Source organism: Talpa europaea (genome assembly GCF_964194135.1).
Source record: "Talpa europaea genome assembly, chromosome: 13".
Classification (NCBI taxonomy): Eukaryota; Metazoa; Chordata; class Mammalia; order Eulipotyphla; family Talpidae; genus Talpa; species Talpa europaea.
Window position 1 is genome coordinate 48,281,997 of NC_140080.1, and position 21,920 is coordinate 48,303,916.

A 21,920-nucleotide genomic window follows, 5' to 3' on the forward strand; every position below is an offset into this window, starting at 1 on the left:
GGTTGGGAAAGGGAGGAGAGATTAGGGTCAAAATAAGGGGGGTGGGAATTGTATGGGGAATATAACCAAGATGAAAATGCATACATTGTGCAAAGTGAAAAATGATGTAAAATATATATATATAAAATAAAAAATATATATATATACCAAAATAAAAAAGAATAGCATCTGGAGAGCACATGGGGTTAACAAAAGTTGTGTTTCATTTTTGTTTTTGGTAATAAGACTTAATTTGGAAAAGACTATTGGAAAAGCAAAAATAGAGAACAGGAAACCAGGAATGGGCTTTAATAGGATTACACCCTGAAAGAAGGCTGAAAAGAAGGAGAAGACTCTGCTTATACTTACTGTTTCTTTCTGCTCATACCTTTCTGTCTTGAGTAACCTCAGGACAATCACTGCCTACTTTCTTTGCCTTTTTTCATGATTTACTCACAAATATTTCCCAAGATTTGGATTTTCCTAGAGTTCTTTCAAGACATACATTTACTCCTTTAGAAACTCATAGAAACTCATAGATTTAGTTGTCACCTTTACTTCAGAATAATCACTGTGACTTCAGTTCTAAATTGTCTGTGTCTTTATTTATACTCAAAATACATTGAGTATTTTGTATATTTCAAACTGTCTCTTGAGTTTCTTTGTCAGAAGTCCTCATACCAAATATATCCAAGACTTTTCTGAGTAGCCTGTGGTCCAGAGTTTGGTCCTCTTTCTGTCTTCCAATGAGATCATCATTCCTCAACTTACCAGGTCTAAAATCTTTTAGTATCAGTTTGAAATCATTCCTTTCTTGTTTTCTTTAAAAGGCTAATCAATGCTTTACAGTCAATAAAATGATTTACTTCACATTTTTTTGGAAAATAAATTTTTCTTAATTGTAAAAGTAGTCACAATTTTAAAAATTGTATCAATACAAATAAAAAGAAAATAGAAATCTGTAATCACAAAACACAGAGAAGAACACTGTTGACGTCATTTTTTTATAAAGATATAAACACCTTTTTTTCCCTCCTGTTTTCTTGCCTTTTATATTCAGTCACTTGCTAGGTATTTATTTATTTATTTTCTTACATTGTTGTTTATATTTGCACAATAGTTGATTTCTCTACTCGTGTGTAATCCCCATAAATCTCCTATCACCACCTCAACTGTGAACTGTCACCATAGTCCCTTGTATTCCTCCCTCTCCTATTTTGACATGCTCTCCTCTCCCTCCCCTGCTGCATGCCTCAAATCTATAGTTTGCCTGCAAGTCTTTTGTCTCTTTTTTTAAGATTTATTTATTTATGCATACAAGAGCTGGGGTACAGGCCAGAGATGTGGGAGGTGAGAGGATTCACCAGAGACAGAGTGGGGAACATAACAGACAGACTGACTGAAATACACTGCTGAGGGGAGCAGTGGGCGAGCCAGGAGAGGTCTGCTTTGCCATGTGGGTTGCTCCCTGGCAGGCCAGGGGATCGAACTTGTGCTGCAGAGACTGCGGACAAATCCATAGGCTGCATCTCAACCCCTTGCGTCGCTGGGAGGCCCTTGTGTCTCTTTTTTTAACCCTTTTACTGATTCCCTTTATTCCCCCATAAGTGAAACCACCTGATACTTTTCTTTTTCTTTCTGACTTAATTCACTGAGTATATAATCCCTTCTAGTTTCACCCATGTTGCTGGGAATGGCATGTGTTTATCTTTTTTGATAGCTGAATAGTAGTCCATTGTGTGTATATACCACATCTTCTTGATCCAGTGATCTGTTTTTTGGCATTTAGGTTGTTTCCATATCTTAGTTATTGTAAATAGTGCTATAGTAAACATAAGCATACAAGTTTCCTTTCAAATAAATGTTTTTGTGTCCTTTGGGTAGATTCCTAGGAGTGAAATTTCTTGGTCATGTGGTAGCTCCATTTTTACTAATTTGATGAACTTCCACACAGCTTTCCATAGTTGTTGGACCAGTGTGTATGCCCACCAGCAGTGTAAGAGGGTTCCTTTTTCTCCACATCCTCACCAGCATTTGTTGTTGCCAGTTTTTTTTTAATATGGGCTAGTCTCACTGGTGTGAGGTGGTATCTCATTGTGGTTTTGATTGGCATTTCCCTAATTATAAGTGCCTGTTATTGATATACCTGTTGACCATTTGCATTTCCTCTTTGGAGATGTATCTTTTTTAGTTCTTCTGCCCATTGTTTGACTGGGTTGCTTGCTTTTTGTTGGGTTGTGTAAGCTCTTCGTAGATCTTTGATATCAGTCCTTCATTGGTTGTGTGAAGTGCAAATATTTTCTCTGAATCTGTAGGGTATGTCTTTGTTTTGGTAATTGTCTTTTTTGCTGTACAAAAGCTTTATGGTTTGATGTAGTCCCAGCTGATTATCTTTTCCTTCATTTCCTTTATTCTGGAGATGAATCCTCAAAGATGTTTTTGAGATGTATGCCTATGTTTTCTTCTATGTATTTTACAGTTTCAGTTCTTACATTCAAGTCTTTTATCCATTTTGAGTTGGTTTTTGTGTGTGATGTGAGGTAGTAATCTAATTTAATTCTTTTACATGTAATGCTCTAGTTTTCCCAACACCATTTATTGAAGACACTTTTCATGTTCCATTGCACATTGTTTGCCCCTTTGTCACACATTAATTGACCTTATATGTATGACTTTATATCTTGGTTTTCAGTTTGATTCCATTGGTCTGTGTGTCTGTTTTTGTTCCATTACCATACTCTTTTAACTATTTGATTTTGTGGTATAGTTTGAAACATGGGAGTGTAATACCTATATTCTTTCTGGTTTTGGTCAGGAAAGCTTTGGCTATTGGAGGTTTTTTTGTGATTCCTTATCAATTTCATCAATATTTGTTCTATTTCTTTGAAGAATGCCATTGAGATTTTTATTGGAATTGCATTGAATCTGTAAATTGCATTTGGTAAGATGGCCATTTTGATAATGTTAATTCTTCCAATCCATGAGCAGGGAATATCTTTCTATTTCTTTGTGTCGTCTTGTTTCTTTTAACAATGGTTTATAATTTTCCACTTGCTGAGTATTCTTAATTCTTTCTGTAATATATTTTGTTTCTGTCCCTTTTTGCCTTTATTACAGTCTCCCACTATTTTATGCTGCTGTTAGATTAATGCTTCTGATACCTATTCATGGTAGTGGAAACTTTTCATGTCTTTCCACTATCTGCCAAATAATAACCTTAAACTCCTCTGTGTGTGTATATGTTCTGTGAAATTTCATAACATTTATAGATTCATTGCAAACTACCTCTACCATGAGGTTCCTATGTACAATCCCTTTAAGACTGCATCCATCCTCCTGTCCCACTTCCGTTTCCCTAACCACTGACCTGGCATACATGTCCTTAATTTTTTCATTCCAATCACTTTATAAAAATGGAGTGGAACAGAATGTAACTTTTTGAGATTTCTTTTTTTTCACTTAACACTCATTCCTTGAAAGCCATTTAAGTTATTATGTGTATCAGTCATTTACTCCCTTTATTGCTGAATAATATTCTACAGTATGGTGTGGATATAGCATACTTTGTTTAACCATTCACCCATGGGTTGTTTCCAATTTGTGGCGATTATGAATAAAGCTGCTGTGAAAATTTGTATACAGATTTATGTGTACACCTAAGTTTTCATTTTTCTGGGATAAATGTCCATGATATAATTGTTGGGTCATATTGTAGCTACAAGTATAGTTATATTAAAATTAAACTGCTAAACAAAATTTCCCGAATAGCTATATCTCCATAAAGACTTAATTTTATTTATTAAGACCTCTTTTTGAGGTTTTTACCAAGTATTAGTGATATGAAGATATATGTATGGTCATAGTCTCACACTCTAGTTGGGGAGCCAATATATGATGAGTGACAGGGAAGGTATAAGATATAGAAGGAGCAGCCAGCTCTTTCTGGGCATGTTAAGGAAGACTCCAGTGAAAAGTTATTCTTGGGATACAATTTGAAGAATGAATAAGATTTAACCAAAAAGATATTATATATTTACCTCAGGCAATTTTGCCTTCAAAACATCATATACATCATATATCTGGTACCACCCCACTTACTGGAACCCATCCCTGAAGAGATTTGGGGTGAGCTTCCCAGCCACAAACACCCTCAGCCGATGCCTACCCAGGCCCAGCCTCCCTGGTATCCAGAACCCAGCAGCATCCACAAAGCCCAAGCTGCTGTGCTCACCACCCAGTAAATTTCCAGAAAAGTAGAAGAGGATCTACACATGACAAAAGCCCCAAATACAGCAGAACAAACCCAAAGCAAACAGAGGGGAGAAAGAAAAGTACAAATGGCCAAGCAAGTTCTCAGGGGAACCATACAGCACAGAGGGAAAAATAAATCTCCAGAACCCAACCACAAAGACATGAAAGAGCATTTTATCATATCAGATATACATTCAAAATTGCCCTAATTAAGAAAATCAAAGAATTAGCACAATACAAAGAAAACCCAGAAAATGGTTCAGAGATATACAGGAACACTAAGAAAAGCAAATGAATGCTATGAGAAACACAATCAATGAACAGATCAAAATTCAACTTTCTTCTTTTTTTTTTTTAAATAGTCTAATTTTTTTTTTAAAGATTTATTTATTTATTTATACAAGCACTGGGTACAGTCAGAAGCACGGAAGGGTGAGAGAATTCACCAGAGCCAGAGCTGGGAACAGAACAGGCAGAGTGATGAAGTACACTGCTGAGGGGAGCAGTGGGCGGCAGGAGAGGTCTGCGCGCCATGTGGGACCCTCACCCAGGGGGCGGGGATCGAACCGGCACTGCAGAGGCTGCGTGCAGCTTTGCAGCCCAGCGCTCAACTGCTGCACCACCAGGGGAGGCCCCAAAATTCAACTTTCAATAAGAAAAATAATGGAGGGCCTCCCTGGTGGTGCAAGGGGTTAAGACGCAACTTATGAAGCTGTCCGCAGTCCAGGGTGCTACCAACATGGTGCAGCAGATCTCTCCTGGCTTATTTCAGAAATATTTTTCTTTTTTTAAAGACCTTTTAAAAAAAATTTATTTATTTATGCATACAAGAGCTGGGGTACAGGCCAGAGATGCAGTGGGTGAGAGGATTCACCAGAGACAGAGTGGGGAGCAGAACAGGCAGATGCACCGAAATACAATGCTGAGGGTTGCAGTGGGCAAGGATACCAGATAGTCTAATTCATAGCAGGAATCTAGAAAACCTAAATAAGGGACCAGGAAAAAGAATAACTATAAGAAAGAAAAAATCAAAATCAACAAACAACTATGAACCAGAGACACACTATGGGGGGAGAAGGGGCAGGGAAAGGAGGTATCAGGGTTAAAATAAGGGAGTTGCAATTGTACGGGGAATATAAAAATAAAATTAAATAAATAAATAAAAGTAGCATTCAATAAAATTCATTCTGTACTTTTTTTCTATATCCAGTTTATACATTAATACCATTTTATATATTTTATTCTCTTAATTTCATAAATTTCTAAATTTCTCCACATTTTAAACATTTAAAGAAACAATTTACATTGCAAAATCAGCCCAAATATTTTAAATAATATCTGTGTTCACATGTGTACTACTGGTAGAAAAAATTAGAGGATCATTAAAAATAATAATAATAATAATAATAATAATAATAATAGAATTACAGAATATATAAAGATCAATGGAGATGACAAATTCTGGAGAAAGCCAAGGAAGTAGAGTACACAAATGGAAGAGCAAATCAATGAGCTTGAAGACACAAATGGGGAAACAATCAAAATGGAAAAAGAAATACAAAGGGGAAAAAATGAAGGAACACTTTTCAGAATTATCTGACACCATGAGTTAAGGAAATATAAGAATCATAGGTATCCTAGATGGAGAATGGGGAGAAAGAAACTGAAAAATGTATGCTTTCTCATCTTGGTATAGTCCCCATTGAAATTCCCACCACCAATTCACCTGTTTTTATCAAATTCACAATAATATTAAAATTTTACATGACGTTTTTCAATAATGTTATGAAGATAAAGGTTTTTAGCTATCAAAATGAAAAAGTCAGCCACTGATGCTAGAGAAATGACTAGTTACCTTTTTTCCCTCTCCAATAAAATTGATAATATAAAATGATTAGAAAAGGGTGAGGTAAGTAAAGGGTAGATCACCAAAGTAAGGGTGGGGGTGAATATTGTAGAGGTTTTTCAAGCAGTTCACTAATAAAAATAGTATGCTAATTCTCTGTCTTTTGAGAAGGTTATAGTATTTATTAATTTTAAATTTATAATTTGTTTATAGTTCTGTTTTCATCCATGTGTCATACAAAACATGATAGAAGAAAATACCTAGCATTTTTCATATATCAGTACCTACCTCTTTCACATAAGACGGGGAAGTAAATGTAACAAAATGGTGACAACTGTGCATTCTGAGTTGTCAGGATGTGAGCTTAGGTTGTTATTTTGGTGGTGTTTCTGAGGTTTTATTAAATTTCTTAATTTCTTTTTTTGTAACATGTTGTTTTAAAAGATCAGGATGTTAGAGCAGGAGTCAGAGACGGATCCAGCCTCTCCATTCACATTCATAATTTTAGAAACTTTGTGTGTGAAAGGGATGTGTCTCATATATAATTTCTCAAAATGATAAAACTATAGTAAATTTGGATGTTCTTCAGTACTGCATACTTATTTTTGCTCTCAATCATTCAGCTATTCACTCTTGGGCTTACTGATTTGAAATGCATCCTTGGTGGAGGCAAATTACATTTAAGTGATTTTCTATAGACACTTGCAATGATAATCATAAAGTCACATGGATCTTGCACTTTTTGTTTTCTTCCAGGTGAATGGTGATATTCCCCCTCGGTTAAAAAAAAGTGCCCATGAGATCATCCTGGACTTCATCAGGTCAAGACCTCCTTTAAATCCAGTATGTAATTTGAAATATTATTTTTAACTGGAGATCACATACTGAATATTCTGCTGTAGGGCGTGATGTCTAGAACTCAGCTCCTACAGGGATTAATTTTTACACTCAGCTTTTATTTTCAGAGTGATGAAGCCCAACTATAATGACATTAAGTCACAGAAAAAAAATAGTTATTCAGCACAACACTGGACTCTTCAAAATCTAGGGCCTCCCTGGTGGCACAGCGGATGAGCGCTGGGTTGCAAGGCTGCCCGTGGCCTCCGCGGCACTGATTCGATCCCCGGCTGCTCCCCGGCCACCAGAGGAGGGTCCCACATGGCGCGCAGACCTTTCCTGCCACCCGCGGCTCCCCTCAGCAGTGTACTTCGGTCCTTCTGCCTGCTCTGCTCCCTGCTCTGGCTCTGGTGAATTCTCTCACCCTCCCGCGCTTCTGACTGTACCCAGTGCATGTATAAACAAAACAAACAAACAAACAAATAAATAAATAAAAACATGCCTCTGTAAAAACAAACAAACAAAAAAAAAACATGCCTCTACAAAATCTAGTCAAATATCTCCTAGATTAATGATTAAATAGAGTACCAGATAGTTCTGGTATGAATTGCCCTTCTGATTTATTTTATAGTGCTGATGCCTTCCTTGATTGCTTTAGGATGTAATCTACCTTGATATACATCTTCTTTTGATTATCTTCCTCTGTTAACATGTTCTTAAAAGTGACCTTAGAATGAGAATATGCTCATATGGTTTGAATGTTGGTTTTCATTTTTCTCTATTGTCGTCTTCCCTTGGCTCAATAACCAGTGCTCACCGAAGCTTCTCAAACCTATGTATTATCTGGAAAAGGAAAGTTTTTCATTTCCTAGTTTGTGTACATCTATAGCATGATTAATGATCTCTCTTATAAATCTTTCAAAATAAGGAATAAGGCCTCTAGGAAATGATTTTACGAAGCCAAATTATGGTAGGGCAGAAAGAGCATGGGGTCAAATGGATTTGCATTCTAAGTCCACAATTTAACAGCCACATGTCTCCAAGCAACTTAATCCAGCCTCCCTGAGCCTTTATTTCCTCAACTAAAGAATGAAGTTAATCTGAGGTTGTAATGACTTAACTTACTAAAAAATGTTAGTTTCAAAAACAATAATAAAGTATGCATATCAATTGATTGACTGGCATACTGGCATATGGGGAACATAGTTGTAACTTTAGCAAAACTGACTTCTTCAAATTAGTTGAGCACAGATGACTACATCAATGAAATCCAGGTATCTCCCTATTGTTTTAGGAATTACAGTCATGACTTGAAAATAGTCTTTTATCAAGCAATGTTGCAACCAATAAATATAATAATACTGTATGACTAAAAATTATTTAAGGACTAAAGTTTCTATCCTTTACTTTCTTTTTTTCAAGGCTTCAGCCAGAAAACTGAAACCCACTCCACCCCGGCCACGGAGTCTCCATGAGAGAATATTAGAAGAAATCAAAGCAGAAAGAAAGCTGCGGCCTGTGTCACCAGAAGAGATTAGACGTAGCAGATTAGGTGAGTCATCTGCTCACACATTCCCAGGCTGGAATCATCAGTTGAAATAAATCTTTATGCAATTAGTCCAGTAAAAACATAATGGTGTAATGGTTCAAAGTAAAGATAGTCCATGTTGTTATCATTCCTCCCTCCCAGCCCCCACCCCCTCGCATGCACATATACACAAAACTCAATATTTGAGGGGCCTCCCTGGTGGCGCAAGGGGTTAAGCACCTCACTATGAAGCAATCCACAGCCTCTGCAGCACTAGTTCAATGCCCCAGCAGGCCAGGGAACAACCCACATGGCGCAGCAGACCTCTCCTGTCTCACCCACTGCTCCCCTCAGCAGTGTGTTTCAGTAGATCCACCTGTTCTGCTCCCCACTCTGTCTCTGGTGAATCCTCTCACCCTCCGAACATCTGGCCTGTACCCCAGTTCTTGTATGCATAAATAAATAAATCTTTTAAAAAAGAAGTTTATACTTGAAAATTATAAAATAAGTGAAATTATTTTCCCTATAAAATACTGAACTCGATCATTAGAATGCTCATTAGAGCATCGTGGCATAGTGGAAAACCCTGACAGTCTCTAGATTGTAGTTTTAGGAGAGTTTCCTTACCTCTGAGCACTGATTTCTTCTTTAGAAGGGGGATAAAAGTTTCTCTAAATCATATCCTGGTTGTAAACCAGTGTTACCTCTATTTAAAAGAGAATCCTCGAAACCATTATTATGGCTTTTATTTAAGAATTAAATAGGATTGTGTCAAAATAATTTTTAAACTCTAATACATATACAAAAATAAATGTTTTTGAAATATAGATAATAGATTATATGTAGTTCACTTCAAGTTTTCATTATCTTAAATACAGGTTTAAAGATGTGGTGTTATATAGTGAAAGCATCATTATCTCATAGTATTTATTGCCAAACTTCCTTTATATTTATTATATTTAATTTTTTAATGTGTACTGTAAGCATTTTTGCTTTATAGCAAGATCATATTATAAAATGGTTTTGATTATACAGCTCCCCTCCAGTTTGTAAAATTAAAGATGTCCAAAGAATTTAGAGAAACTTTCTTTGGTAAGATAGATTATAGTGACACCTAAACAGGGAGGGAACCGGTTCTGTGACTCCACACTCTTCTGGTTTGCTCCTTTGATCTTTTTCTGCCTCTTTCACATTTTTCTTGGTCCTTCGTGTTTCCATTCTGGACTCCTCCCTGAACAACTGTATTCTTTTCCAGTGTTTTTGTTCCTGGCTACTTTCCAGCTCCCAATCTACAGCACAGATTTTTCAAAAAGTCAGATCTATACATTCAGCTGTCTGCTAGATAGGCCCTCTTCATATCCCTGTGACAAACCTAGCATGTCAGCATTTCAGTGTGCCCAAGACAAAACCTCAGTATTTATTTTTTTTTAAGATTTATTTATTTATTTGTTTGTTTGTTTTATTTATACAAGCACTGGGTACAGTCAGAAGCACAGGAGGGTGAGAGAATTCACCAGAGCCAGAGCAGGGAGCAGAGCAGGCAGAAGGACCGAAGTACACTGCTGAGGGGAGCCGCAGGCGGCAGGAGAGGTCTGCACACCATGTGGGACCCTCCTCCAGTGGCCGGGGATCGAACCAGTGCTGCAGAGGCTGCGGGCAGCTTCCCAACCCAGTGCTCAACCCCTGCGCCACCGGGGAGGCCCAGCATCATCTTTAAATCTGATATCTGACAGCTGTGCTCTGTTGAATTTTACTTCTGCATCTTTCTAGTTTTCCATTTTTAGCACAGTAGATACTCTTCTAACCCGGACTTCTATCTTCTCGTGTTTAGTTTACCATATCAGCTCTGACTGCTCGCTCTGCTTCCAGCCTGAACTCTTCACTCACTCCAAATCTATTGTCTTTGTTTGACTCTAAGCCCTTCTGTTATACTGTGACCTCCATCACAGCAAGGCACATGTCTGTCTTTTTCATTATTGTGTGCCCAGTTCCTAGTATAGGGTCTAAACTGGAAATGTACACCTATAGGTATTGAAGTAATAATGTACCTTCCAGTTACAAAGCTACATACAGAGTAATAAAGATTATATCAGTTTTCCCCTACCGAATTTTTATAGCAACAAGTGTTGTCTCTTAAAAATAATGATTAAGGGCCTCCCTTGGTGGTGCAGCAGTTGAGCGCTGGGCTGCGAAGCCGTCCGCAACCTCTGCAGTGCCAGTTCGATCCCCAGCCATCGGGGAGAGTCCCACATGGTGTGCAGACCTCTCCTGCCGCTCCTGCTGCTCCCCTCAGCAGTGTATTTCCTCACTCTGCCTATTCTGTTCCCCGCTCTGGCTCTGGTGAATTCTCTCACCCTCCCATGCTTCTGACTGTACCCAGTGCTTGTATAAATAAATAAATCTTAAAAAATAATAATAATAATGATTAAGCCATGGTAAGTAACAAATCCATATGAGAATTTATATGATAATGATCCAAAACATACATATCTTGTAAACCAAGCAAGAGTTCTTGTTCTGAAAGTCCTTGAATAAGTTGAGGATGATCTGTTAATCCCCTGAAATATATATTAAAAAGTATGTTTTATAAAGTATGTATTTCTGGAGAGATAGTTCACAGCTTTCCTTGGATTCCTAAAGGGCACACACAGCCTTAAGAATAAGAGTAAAAATAGGGCCTACGGGTTAAGTCTCAGCACTATCACTGCTACGGCTATGTCCTGAGTTTGATCCCCAGCCAGGGAGCTAACCCACATATAGTGCAGTAGACCTCTCCTGTCTTGCCTGATGCCCCCCTTAGCAGTATATTTCAGTAATATGCCTGTTTTGCTTCCCACTCTGTCTCTGGTGAATCTTTTCACTCACTGCACTTCTGGCCTGCCACCTAGTTCTTCTATGCAAAAATAAATTAGGAAAAAAAAAGTGAAAGTATGACTATGGCATTGTAGAATAGTAATTTAAAATTATATTTTTAAAAAATTAATAAGAATATGGTATCATAAGACAGTTTAAGGCTATGTATTTTTAATTATTATGTCTTGAGAAGGAAAAGCTTATCAGGTAAAAATAATATGTTACTATGAGAAAAAGTGAGCTTCATGACTTACAGGAGTAAAGAATAATTAGGCTTAAGGATTGTAAACATCATTGGAAGCACCAAATAATAGAGAAAGGAATAAGACAGGCATTATGTGCTTGGATGATTTAGATGACATTTGACATCTTAGTGCCTTCATTTTTCCAATAGTTTTTTGAATCTTTATTTTCATTTAAATGTCGTGATAGCTACCACGGTATAGACATGAACAGGGCATAGCCCCTAAATGCTTACAAAAAAGTGACTCTGGAGTATCATACATATTCATATTGCAAGAGACATATGTGAGTGTTGACAAAAGTCAGTCGTAATGCATTAAATGAGGTCAGTTGGGGCATTTTAAGAGACACTAGCAATCCTCGTAAGCATCACGAGGAGACTCACATGGAAGAGTAATAAACTTATGTCACATATTCTTCCATTTCATTTTAAACAAATTATATGCTAACTAATGGGAACCCTACTTTAGAAAAATTAAATCGCAATTTTATGTTGACTATAGCTTATGGTTTTACTTAACCTTACAAGATGGTGTTTCACAACAGTCAGAATTGAGTTGGTCTAGAAAGTGATCATTCTATGAGAATCTTCTTGAATTCTCACAGTTTTGCTTTGGGGATTTTGGCTAGGATAAGGCTGGCAGAATTATAAGTGTTTATAACCTTTCCCCTCTATGTAACTGCAAGTAGAAACCCACTGTAGAATTGGGAGAAATGAGTAAATGTTTAAAGAAGAAAATGTTACCCGTAAGTTTATAGTGGCCAGAAGCAGCTGCTGTGAATGTTCTTGTGTATTATTAAATGGAGCACAGTTTTCCTACATGACTGAAAATACTGTTAGGACGTAATATGCTAACGTGTCACTGAATTGTGTTTTATTTACCTGTTTCCCTATTGTTTTACAGACTCTTTCTATTTTTTTCCTATTAAGTCTGAAATTAATATTCTTATGTATCAGTCTTTGTTCAGATCAGATCATTTTCTTTTTCCAAACATCTCATGCTATATTGAGATTTGGGGTTTAAAACACAAATTGTTCCTTTAAAAGCATCTTTTCCTAAGCATTTATTACTGTGATGCTGATTATTTTTCTCTTTGTAGTATATAGAGCTCAAAGATCTGAACCTCCTCTCCCAAGAAATAGTAGCACCCTTTTCTTATGCAGCAGTCTTCTTTCATTTTCTTAGTCAGTCTTAATTATACATTGATATGTCAGAGAAAAACAGAGTAAGAAGATATTAGAGAAAAATGAAGAGTGTTTTGAGAATTGTAGTATTTTATTTGCTATACATAATTAGGCAATCTGGTATAAACAGTGTTTAAGTTTAGAAATGCAGAGTTTGGGGAATAGTGAGTTAGGATTTTCAACATAAAACCCTTAACCACTTTCCTATGAGACAACTAAAACTCAGTCAGATGCTCATTTGAAAGTTACATCCTATACATATTACGATGGAATTATTTCCTGGTAATCATATTATAACTATGAATATTAACAAATAGTTGCTTTATTTGCCCCATCTAAGACACACATTCCCTTCACTGACTGCTTTTAACAACATCTGCATAAGATTTTGACTTCTTTAATTTTTTGAGATATAACCCACTACTTTTCCTTCACATACTTTTTTTAATGCTGCTGTATTATTATGTACATAAAATACATATAAATTGCTCGTTTAAAAACATCTCCCTAAAACACAGTGGGAGATATTTACATTCTATTAAAGTTGGGTATTAGAACTCTAGAGGCAGTTTAGAAAAACATAAACTGGGGAGGCATTCCGCCAGATAAGCGTGTGCTCATCCTACTCTAGACCAGAAGTTGGACCCTATTCTGACCACAAGAGCACCTGTCCTCCCTACTAAGCATGATCCCCCCCACCTCCAGGACCTCAGACTTTCAGAAATCAAAAGTTAGGAAGTCAGATGGCTTTTAGGTGACAAAGTGTTTCCCAATACAGACTTTGTGAAATAGAATGGTGAGAAAAACACAAGGAAAAATAATTAACATCTCTAATCATCTTAACTTGTTAATATGAAGAGGAATCAGAAGGGAGGGAAGGCGTACGTGAGGGAGATTTAGAGATAATGCTTTACTTCGTTTTTGGGGAATCTTGAAAGTACTGGTGATTTAGGTTTTGAAGACTACCTGTAGGGAAGAAAAAGAGGAATGACCACTAGGATATCTGAAGTGCAGTGCTTCCCTGTTTAAGGGGACAGTTTCTAAATGATTGTGGGAAAACTTAACCTAGATTACAGAATACATGTTCTCTCTGGTGCATCAAAGTACTGGTAAGAATTTGGAACTGCAGTGAAAATAGGTAATTCCCACTCATAAATATCCAAATTCATCAAATTTTTGCAATCATTTTTTATTTGTATTTTTTTAATTGAGGTAACCTTTGTTTACTATTGTATATGATTTAGGGGTATACACCTCTTCAGATGCATATAAGCATGCCATCAAAATTGTCACCACCAAATTGTCAATAATCCTCCAGCATAGTCCCTTTACCTTCTTTGTTTCCCACTCTCTACCCTTCCCCTTCTAGTAACCTCATTTCTTAAGTCAAGTTTCAGGGTTTGTTTTGACTTAGTTTTATCTGTTCCTTTGCTTTGTTTTCTTATATGCCATTTGCCCAGTATTTTTCTTTAGCCTTTTGATTTACTCCATTTAACATAATCCCTTCTAGTTCCATCCATGTTGCCACAAATGGCAATATTTTATCCCTTTTTTTTTTCCTTTTGCAGCTGAGAAGTACTCCATCATGTTTATATACTAATCTTCTTAATCCATTCATCTGTTGGTGGGCCCTTATCATTGTTTCTATAACTTGGCTCTTATGAAACAATTTAAAGGAATAATTTGTATGTAAAACCCTAGTAGTGCTGCACTGAACATAGGAATACATATTTCCCTTCAAATTAGTGATTTTGTTTTCTTCAGGTAGATTAGACCTAGGAATGGAGTTGCTAGATCTATTTTTGAATCTTGAGAAATCTCCATACTGTTTTCCATCATAGCTGGACCAGTCTACTTTACACCAACAGTGTAGAAGGATTCCTTTTTTCCTACAACCTCAGCAACACTTGTTGTTTCTGGTTTTTTTGATGTGGGCCATTCTCACTTGTGTGAGGTGATAACTCACTGTGGTTTTGATTTGCATTTCTCTGATCATAAGTGCTGATGAGTATTTTGTATGTGCCTATTTGGGCCATACACTTGGATAAGTGTCTGTTTAGATTTTCTGCCCATTTTTTCTTGGGTTCTTTGTTTTCTTTTTTGTATGCACTCTTTAATGATGTTGGATATTATCCCCTTGTAGGGTGAATGATGTGCAGATATTTTCTACCATTCAGTAAGATGTCTTTTCTGCTATGCAGAAGGTTTTTAGTTTGATATTTGCTTTGTTTATTTTTTGTTTATATGTTTATTTTTGCTTTTTCTTCCCTAGTTGTTGTAGTTAAGTCCCCAAAGACATCCCTGAAGTCAGCGTTGTGGTGTATTTTGCCTATATTTTCTTCTATGTATTTTATGGTTTCAGGTGTTACATTCAATACAGAAATTAATACAATTTCTGGTTTTTTGGGTTTTTTTTTTGCATATTGTGAGATAATAATAATCTACTTTCATTTTTCTGCATGTTTGTCCATTTTTCCTGACGCCATTTGTTGAAGAGACAAAATGATGTTGTATACACTTGGCTCCTTTGCTATAAATTTAGTGTGGGCTTATTTTTAAGCCACTTTATTGAGATATATACCCACCCACCATAAAATTCACCCATTTAGAGCATATAATTCAGTAATTTTTAGTATATATAATAAAAAATAAAGAAATGATTTCAACAAGAAAGGAAATATTAATTCATTCTTAAGAAATTTAATGAGCTTTTACTATGTGCCACGTGCTATTCTAAGTACCCCTTTTTTGGTCCAAAGTCATTTAATTTTCAACCCAGAGTCACACTACTAGTAAGGGACAAAGCTGAGATTCAAATTTTGACTCCTGAGACCTCTCTCTCACCTGCTAGATTGCCTACAATAATTCCTGATGCATTGCAATGCTCCTAGTTTCTGAATGAGATATTTTTATAAAATGCTTCACCTTTATGTAGAGAACCAAGTTTTCATCCTGAAATGAATTATTAAAGTCCATATTTATTCTAAAATCTTAAAGATTTTGTGTCTTCCCTAAAATCGTGTTTTAAAATGTAGCCTTTTAAAAATTTTGATCTATTTAAATCAAAAATCCCATACTTTGGTTCTTTAAAATGTTTGTATTTTTATCGTGCTGTTATTTTTAACCTGTTATTTTAAAAGCTATGTTTTTCTTTTATTGTTCACTCCAAGTCTTAGTGATAAAAATGAAACAGTCTCATGGTTTTATTGTAGTTCAGAGTTTTTTTGTTACCTTTTACCTTAAAGTCCAAAACGTACCACTCCACAGGTTTTCTTTAATCTTCCCCTTTTTCTCCTCCCTGTATATTCCTAACAGCTGAATTATTTTCTTTTTATTGTTTTCTTTTTTCAGCAATGCGGCCACTTAGCATGTCTTACAGTTTTGACTTGTCAGGTAAAAAAAAAGCACTTTCACACCTGACATGGGTTTTGTGAATTCTGTCAAATGCATTTCATTCATCTGCTTGTTCAAATATGTCAAAAAAGAAAATTGAAAGGCTCGTTCTAAGTCGTGGTCAATAAAATAAAACATTCTGCATATTTGATAACAGTAAACTTAAAATTTCAGCTACAATAAATCTGTTGCTTATGGAGGAATTGTGGAAGAACCATTTTATGCCATACTTCTAGTTATGGAAAATGGCTATCCAACTTTATGGTCACTATCACTTACCCACATCTTCTAAAGCCTAAAAGAGAACTTTGCCTAAAGAGAGTAGTGGAAACTCAAGAAACAAAGCTTTGACACTACTTGCTCTCTAGAGCATTCAGTTACTTAAGTAGCTAAATTCAGAACCGTCAGCTAATTCAGAGAATTCCAGGACTCAGCTCATGGGCAAGAACTATCTATTGTGTCCTTGTACACTATTGTCGATGTAGTCTAGTGCATGTAATTCTGAATGCTGACTGAAGGTATAAAATCACAAGAGTAAATCTTAAAAGTTTTCATCACAAGAAAAAGTTTTGTAAGTATGTGTGGTGATTAAACTTATTATCATGATCATTTCACATATATACAAATATTAAATCGTTATGTTGTATTTTTTAATCTAATATAATGTTAATGAAAAGAAAGAGTATAAAATATAAGAGCATTATGACCTTATATTATATTAAGTAACTCTTAATGACAAAATTTGATCTATAAAATCAATCTCTTATATATAAAATTGAGTTTTAAACTATATCTGGGGCCTCCCCGGTGGCACAGCGGTTGAGCGCTGGGTTGCGAAGCTGCCCGCAGCCTCTGCAGCGCCAGTTTGATCCCAGCCTCACCCAGGTGAAGGTCCCACGTAGCACGCAGACCTCTCCTGCCGCCCGCTGCTCCCCTCAGCAGTGTACTTCGTCAGTCTGCCTGCTCTGCTCTCCACTCTGACTCTGGTGAATTCTCTCACCCTCCTGCACTTCTGACTGCACCCAGTGCTTGTATAAATAAATAAATAAATCTTTGTAAAAAATTAAAAAAATAAACTCTCTCTGAGCAAATTTTCATTGTCAACTTAATTCCAAAAAAAATATTGTGTAAGTTAGAACTTTTAATTTTGGAAGCTACGGTTTTGAATACAGGAGGAGATAAGATACTGGTACCAATATTGTCTTCCAGGATTTTCTTTTATATTCCATAGGGTGCCTCTTAAACTTCAAAGTATTATTGGCATACCTTATTTAAAGAGCCATAGAGTTCTAGTATCATATTTTGTCTATGAATATTTATTGAGTATCTTCCAACTGCTTACCTACTTCCTGTTTTTTTAATTTATTTTTTTAGTTCTGAGGTGTGACTATTATTTGCATTTTCAGAACACTCAGATAAATATTTTACAGTCTTAACTTCTTTGACCACTGAAGAGCTTTTTATATTTTCTTTATTCATTTGATAATTTTTATTTTATCAACCATTTGCAGAATTACCTTGTAAAAAATTTGGTCTGGAAAATAAACTTAGAAATGTTTGACACATGAAATGTTTTGAAACTTGTGTTTCCTATCAATCTCTAAAAATTGGCAATATATATTACAGACACTCTGTCTCTTCTAAATATTAAATATATTTCTGTCTATTAGACTGTATGGGAGTGACTGGCCACCTAACCACATTGACCATTGTCTAATACAAATTAGGCACAGATGGCTGATCTAGACAACATGCATGCCCACACACATTGTATATGTGTGCTTTGTGTTCTTACAGGGTTTTGCTGGGAAAAAAAGCTCTTGGTACTTAACCTCCTTGATCTTGAAAGAGTAGCAAAGAATTTACATTTGCTTTCACTGCTTATCATTTGCTATAGTTTGTTTTGTATCTTAGTATACTTCACGATTTTCATGTACTTCATTCTCAACTTCTTATACTACTTTTATGTTTTCATTTTGACTAATCAAATTGTTCCTAATTATAAATAGAAAGATTGATCCATTCTTCTGAATACAACAATTAGATTATATTTCTTCTCTAAGTTGGAAAATGAGCAAACTAAGGAATAAACATTTAAACGTGTAGTACAACTAATGCCTCTGAACTTAATGTATAGAAAAAGACATAATGAAGCTGTCCTACTGCTAGGTATGTTTTAGAAATATTAATTCTCAGAGGAAATCTTAACATTCATTCAACATTAAGGTAAGTGTTATTTATTTTTCCAGTGAAAATATTAAATATGTAATTTTTGTATCCCAGTCATATTTCTTCTAACTCAATAAGGTAGCAGATGGATATATTTATCACACACATTTATTATACAAAGCATTTAATATCATGGTTATACATTTTAGATTCTGAACCAGAATCTATGTATGTATGTGACTTCTAAAACTATATCTCAGATTCAAATATTTTGCTTACTTATCAATATTACCATTTTTTTCTTAAGAAATGCTAACTTATATGCTACAGAAGTACAATGTCTTACCCAAGTGTTTGGTTTTTTCACTTGATACATTGAATTAATAATAAAGATATATTCATTTGAACAGAAAAATATGTCATCAGCAACTACATGTAGTACTTGATTAACTAATGGTAAACTATTTTAAAATATCTCTTCAAAATATGTTTGACTGTACCTTTTACAAATATCTAATATTTATTACAAATTTGTAATAAAATCACACACATTATTAAATCATATGTGGAGATATCCTGAAACCTGACTGTTCCATATCTTTTGATTAATTCCATTTATCTCAAATCCCTGAATTTAGTGCAAGGTATTTATTTCAGTAGTTTCAGTAAGTAAGCTCAAACATAGTTATCATTCTTATAGTATAGAGAATTGTAAGGCAATTTCTCATTTTCCCTGCTTTGAGAATGAAATGTACTCAGAGCAGCCACTATTAGTTAACAGTGTTTCCTAAACTTCAGTTCATATACTACCCTCATAATTTTTGTCAGCCAAAGTGCCACCAGTACTATTTGAATTTTTTTAATCTACTGTAAGTTTTTAACATTTTTTCTTAGGCAGAAACATCCATAAAATCATATTATATCTGTTTTTTTTTTCCTGAAATTTTACTATAAATATATAACCATTAAAACTATTTCACTGTTCTCCATGCACTGCTGGTGATTCCACCTTAGGGGAAGCTCTGACTTGGTAGATTGGAAATATGTATCCTCATTATCCCTTTAGTTTGGGAGTGCTAATGGCAGGAGTCTTGACTGGCGTACAGATTGCTATGGGGGATGCAAGATGTGTACTTTCTCTTGAAAGATTAGCTCTAAGAATATGAACAGTTTTCGAGGAAGCATATAAAATAAAACTATAGAATAAGATTTTTTAAAATATACTTCTTTACACCCACATTTAAATATGTATTATCTTTTTTCTTAAATAATATTTAGCCCAATTTCCTCCTTTGCTTTCTGAAAAATATTTGAATTATTCTCCTATTAGTAGTCTACTCTTTGCCTACATATCCTTATGAAAAATTTACAGATTTTTTTTGTTTGTTTCAACATTATTTATTGAAAATAATTCTAACATGTATTTTCCTAAATGTGTAATTGCATATAATTTTGATAATTCAGTGCTGTCCAGTCCTTCATTGTTCTCTGGATATTAGTGATATCTCTGCAGCTTGGACGATGGAAGCACCAATGGTCAAGAAGATTGAATGGTTTCTTTTGAATGAAGCTTGACTACTACCTCACACCATGCACAAAAACCAACTCAGAATGGATTAAAGAACTAGACATAAGACCTGAAACCATAAAATATATAGAAGGAAATAATAGGCAAAACACTACATGTAAAATTTAAAGATTTCAACCTTTATAATTTGTGTGAAAACTTGCTGCCTTGTCGTTTTGTTCCTGCAGCATACCCTTTCCTCTAATTGTGGGTGGTTTTTTTTATAGCTACCTAATAATAAATAGGGCCTCCCTGGTGACGCATGAGTTAAAGTCTTAGTGCTATCAAGCTATTGCCAGCCACTGAGGCCTGAATTCTATCCCTGCCAGGGAGTTGACACACGTAGGGTACAGCAGACCTCTCCTGTCTCGCCCCCTGCTCCCATCAGCAATGTATCTCAGTAGATCTGCCTTTTCTGCTCCCCAGTCTGTCTCTGGTGATTCCTCTTACACCCTGCATCTCTGGCCTACATCCCAGTTCTTTTATGCATTAATAAATAAAAATAAATCTAAAAAAAATTTTAAATAAATGATTAACAGATAGATCAGTCTTCTCTTTCCTCCTCCTAGTTTATTCAGTTAAACCCTTCTAGTTCACAAAAGCATGTTCTCTGGCCTTTATGTCTAAAAATAAGCAGAAATTATTATGTTACATATATAACAATAATTTGCATGATTCTATTTCCTGGAAATCCTCCTTTGTATGTCAGGTAAATTGAGAAATCCTCCTCTGTATGTCAGGTATGTTGAGAGGAAAATACACATAAATACATTTTATATTTTACAATAACTTCTGTTTTTATATACTTTGCCCTACTTAAAGAGCATTAATCATGTCTTTGTCATTTTAGCATTGTTTAGTCCATTTATTCTCAGCTACAAGAGACTGTTCTATTTGCAAAGATTAGTTGATGCTGCTGGTCTGTACTTAAATTACACAGTGGCTTCACTTTTTTACTTTAAATATTCTGATTTAGTAGTTATTCAGCTTAGTATGTATTTTACTCTTCATTTAGATACTGAAGAAAGTTAGTTCCTCTTGCCTTGAAAGAGTACAGGCTATAGTACAAAAAAGAAAGCCTTTAGAATCCATACTGATAAAGATTCAAATATCAGCTCTGGCATACACTATGTGATCGGCTAAATCATGTGAGCCTTAGCTACTTGCTTGTAAATGGAAGTGAGAATCACTGTTAATAATCACTACTGTTTATTGTGTCCTGCCTTTATTATGTACAGTATTAAATTTTTTATATGCAATTATTAACTTATTTAATTAGCACAAAAAGTCTGTCTTTGTTAGCACCATTTTAGATATAAGGAAACAAGAGGCTCAGTAACTTACTCAGGCTCAAACTAGAAGCAGAACTAAACATTGTATCCAAACCTGCTTCAGCTTTTCTCTGTACTCTATCTTGTCTGTACTGTATACACTGTAGCCTCTACCCTGTGCTCTGTCACTCAGGTATGCTCTGTATAAACCCATGCTCTGTACTCGCTACTCTGTTGTATGTATTCTGTATTGCATACTCTGGACTCTGCTCTATACTCTTATGCTCTAATCTATGCTATACTCTACACTTAGTATTCAATATACTGTGTATTCTGTACACTATATACCATAGGTAGGCTCTACTCTCTATACTGTATATTCTATACTATGCACTCTGTCCTTTGTGCTTTATACTGTATACTCTGTGTTCTATGCTGTACAAGCATGTCATTTAATGACAGGGATACTTTCTGAAGAAGGTGTCATTAAACAGTTTTGTCATTGTGCAAATATCATAGGGCATTCTTACACAAACCTAGGTGATAAAGTCTACTACACACTTAGGCTGTAGGCTACATGGTAGATAGCCTATTGGGACACTGTAGAATAAGTAGGTTGTTCACTGAAACATCATTAAGAGACATGACTGTATGCTGTACTCTATACTCTGTGCTCTATGCTCTATAGTCTGTACTCTGCACACTGTACTCTATGTAATATGCTCTGTATGCACTCTATACTCTGCAGTCTATAGTATATACTTTATACTGTATACTACCACCTTTCTTCCATTTGT

The 21,920-nt window shown here is 35.4% G+C and overlaps 1 protein-coding gene across 3 annotated transcripts in view; it reads left to right on the top strand.

Moving 5' to 3' along the window:
* Positions 1-21,920, top strand: part of SPIRE1 (spire type actin nucleation factor 1) — a gene marked incomplete at both ends in the record, with an annotated part of 186,405 nt that overhangs the window by 136,168 nt on the left and 28,317 nt on the right. For 2 of the 3 annotated variants that reach the window (XM_084252095.1, XM_084252096.1), the window contains 2 exons: positions 6,833-6,919; positions 8,336-8,465. In XM_084252095.1, the coding sequence (XP_084108221.1) occupies positions 6,833-6,919; positions 8,336-8,465 (217 nt within the window). Of the gene's footprint in view, positions 1-6,832; positions 6,920-8,335; positions 8,466-16,074; positions 16,117-21,920 lie in introns of all 3 variants that reach the window. The other variant, XM_084252097.1, reaches the window with a different exon arrangement.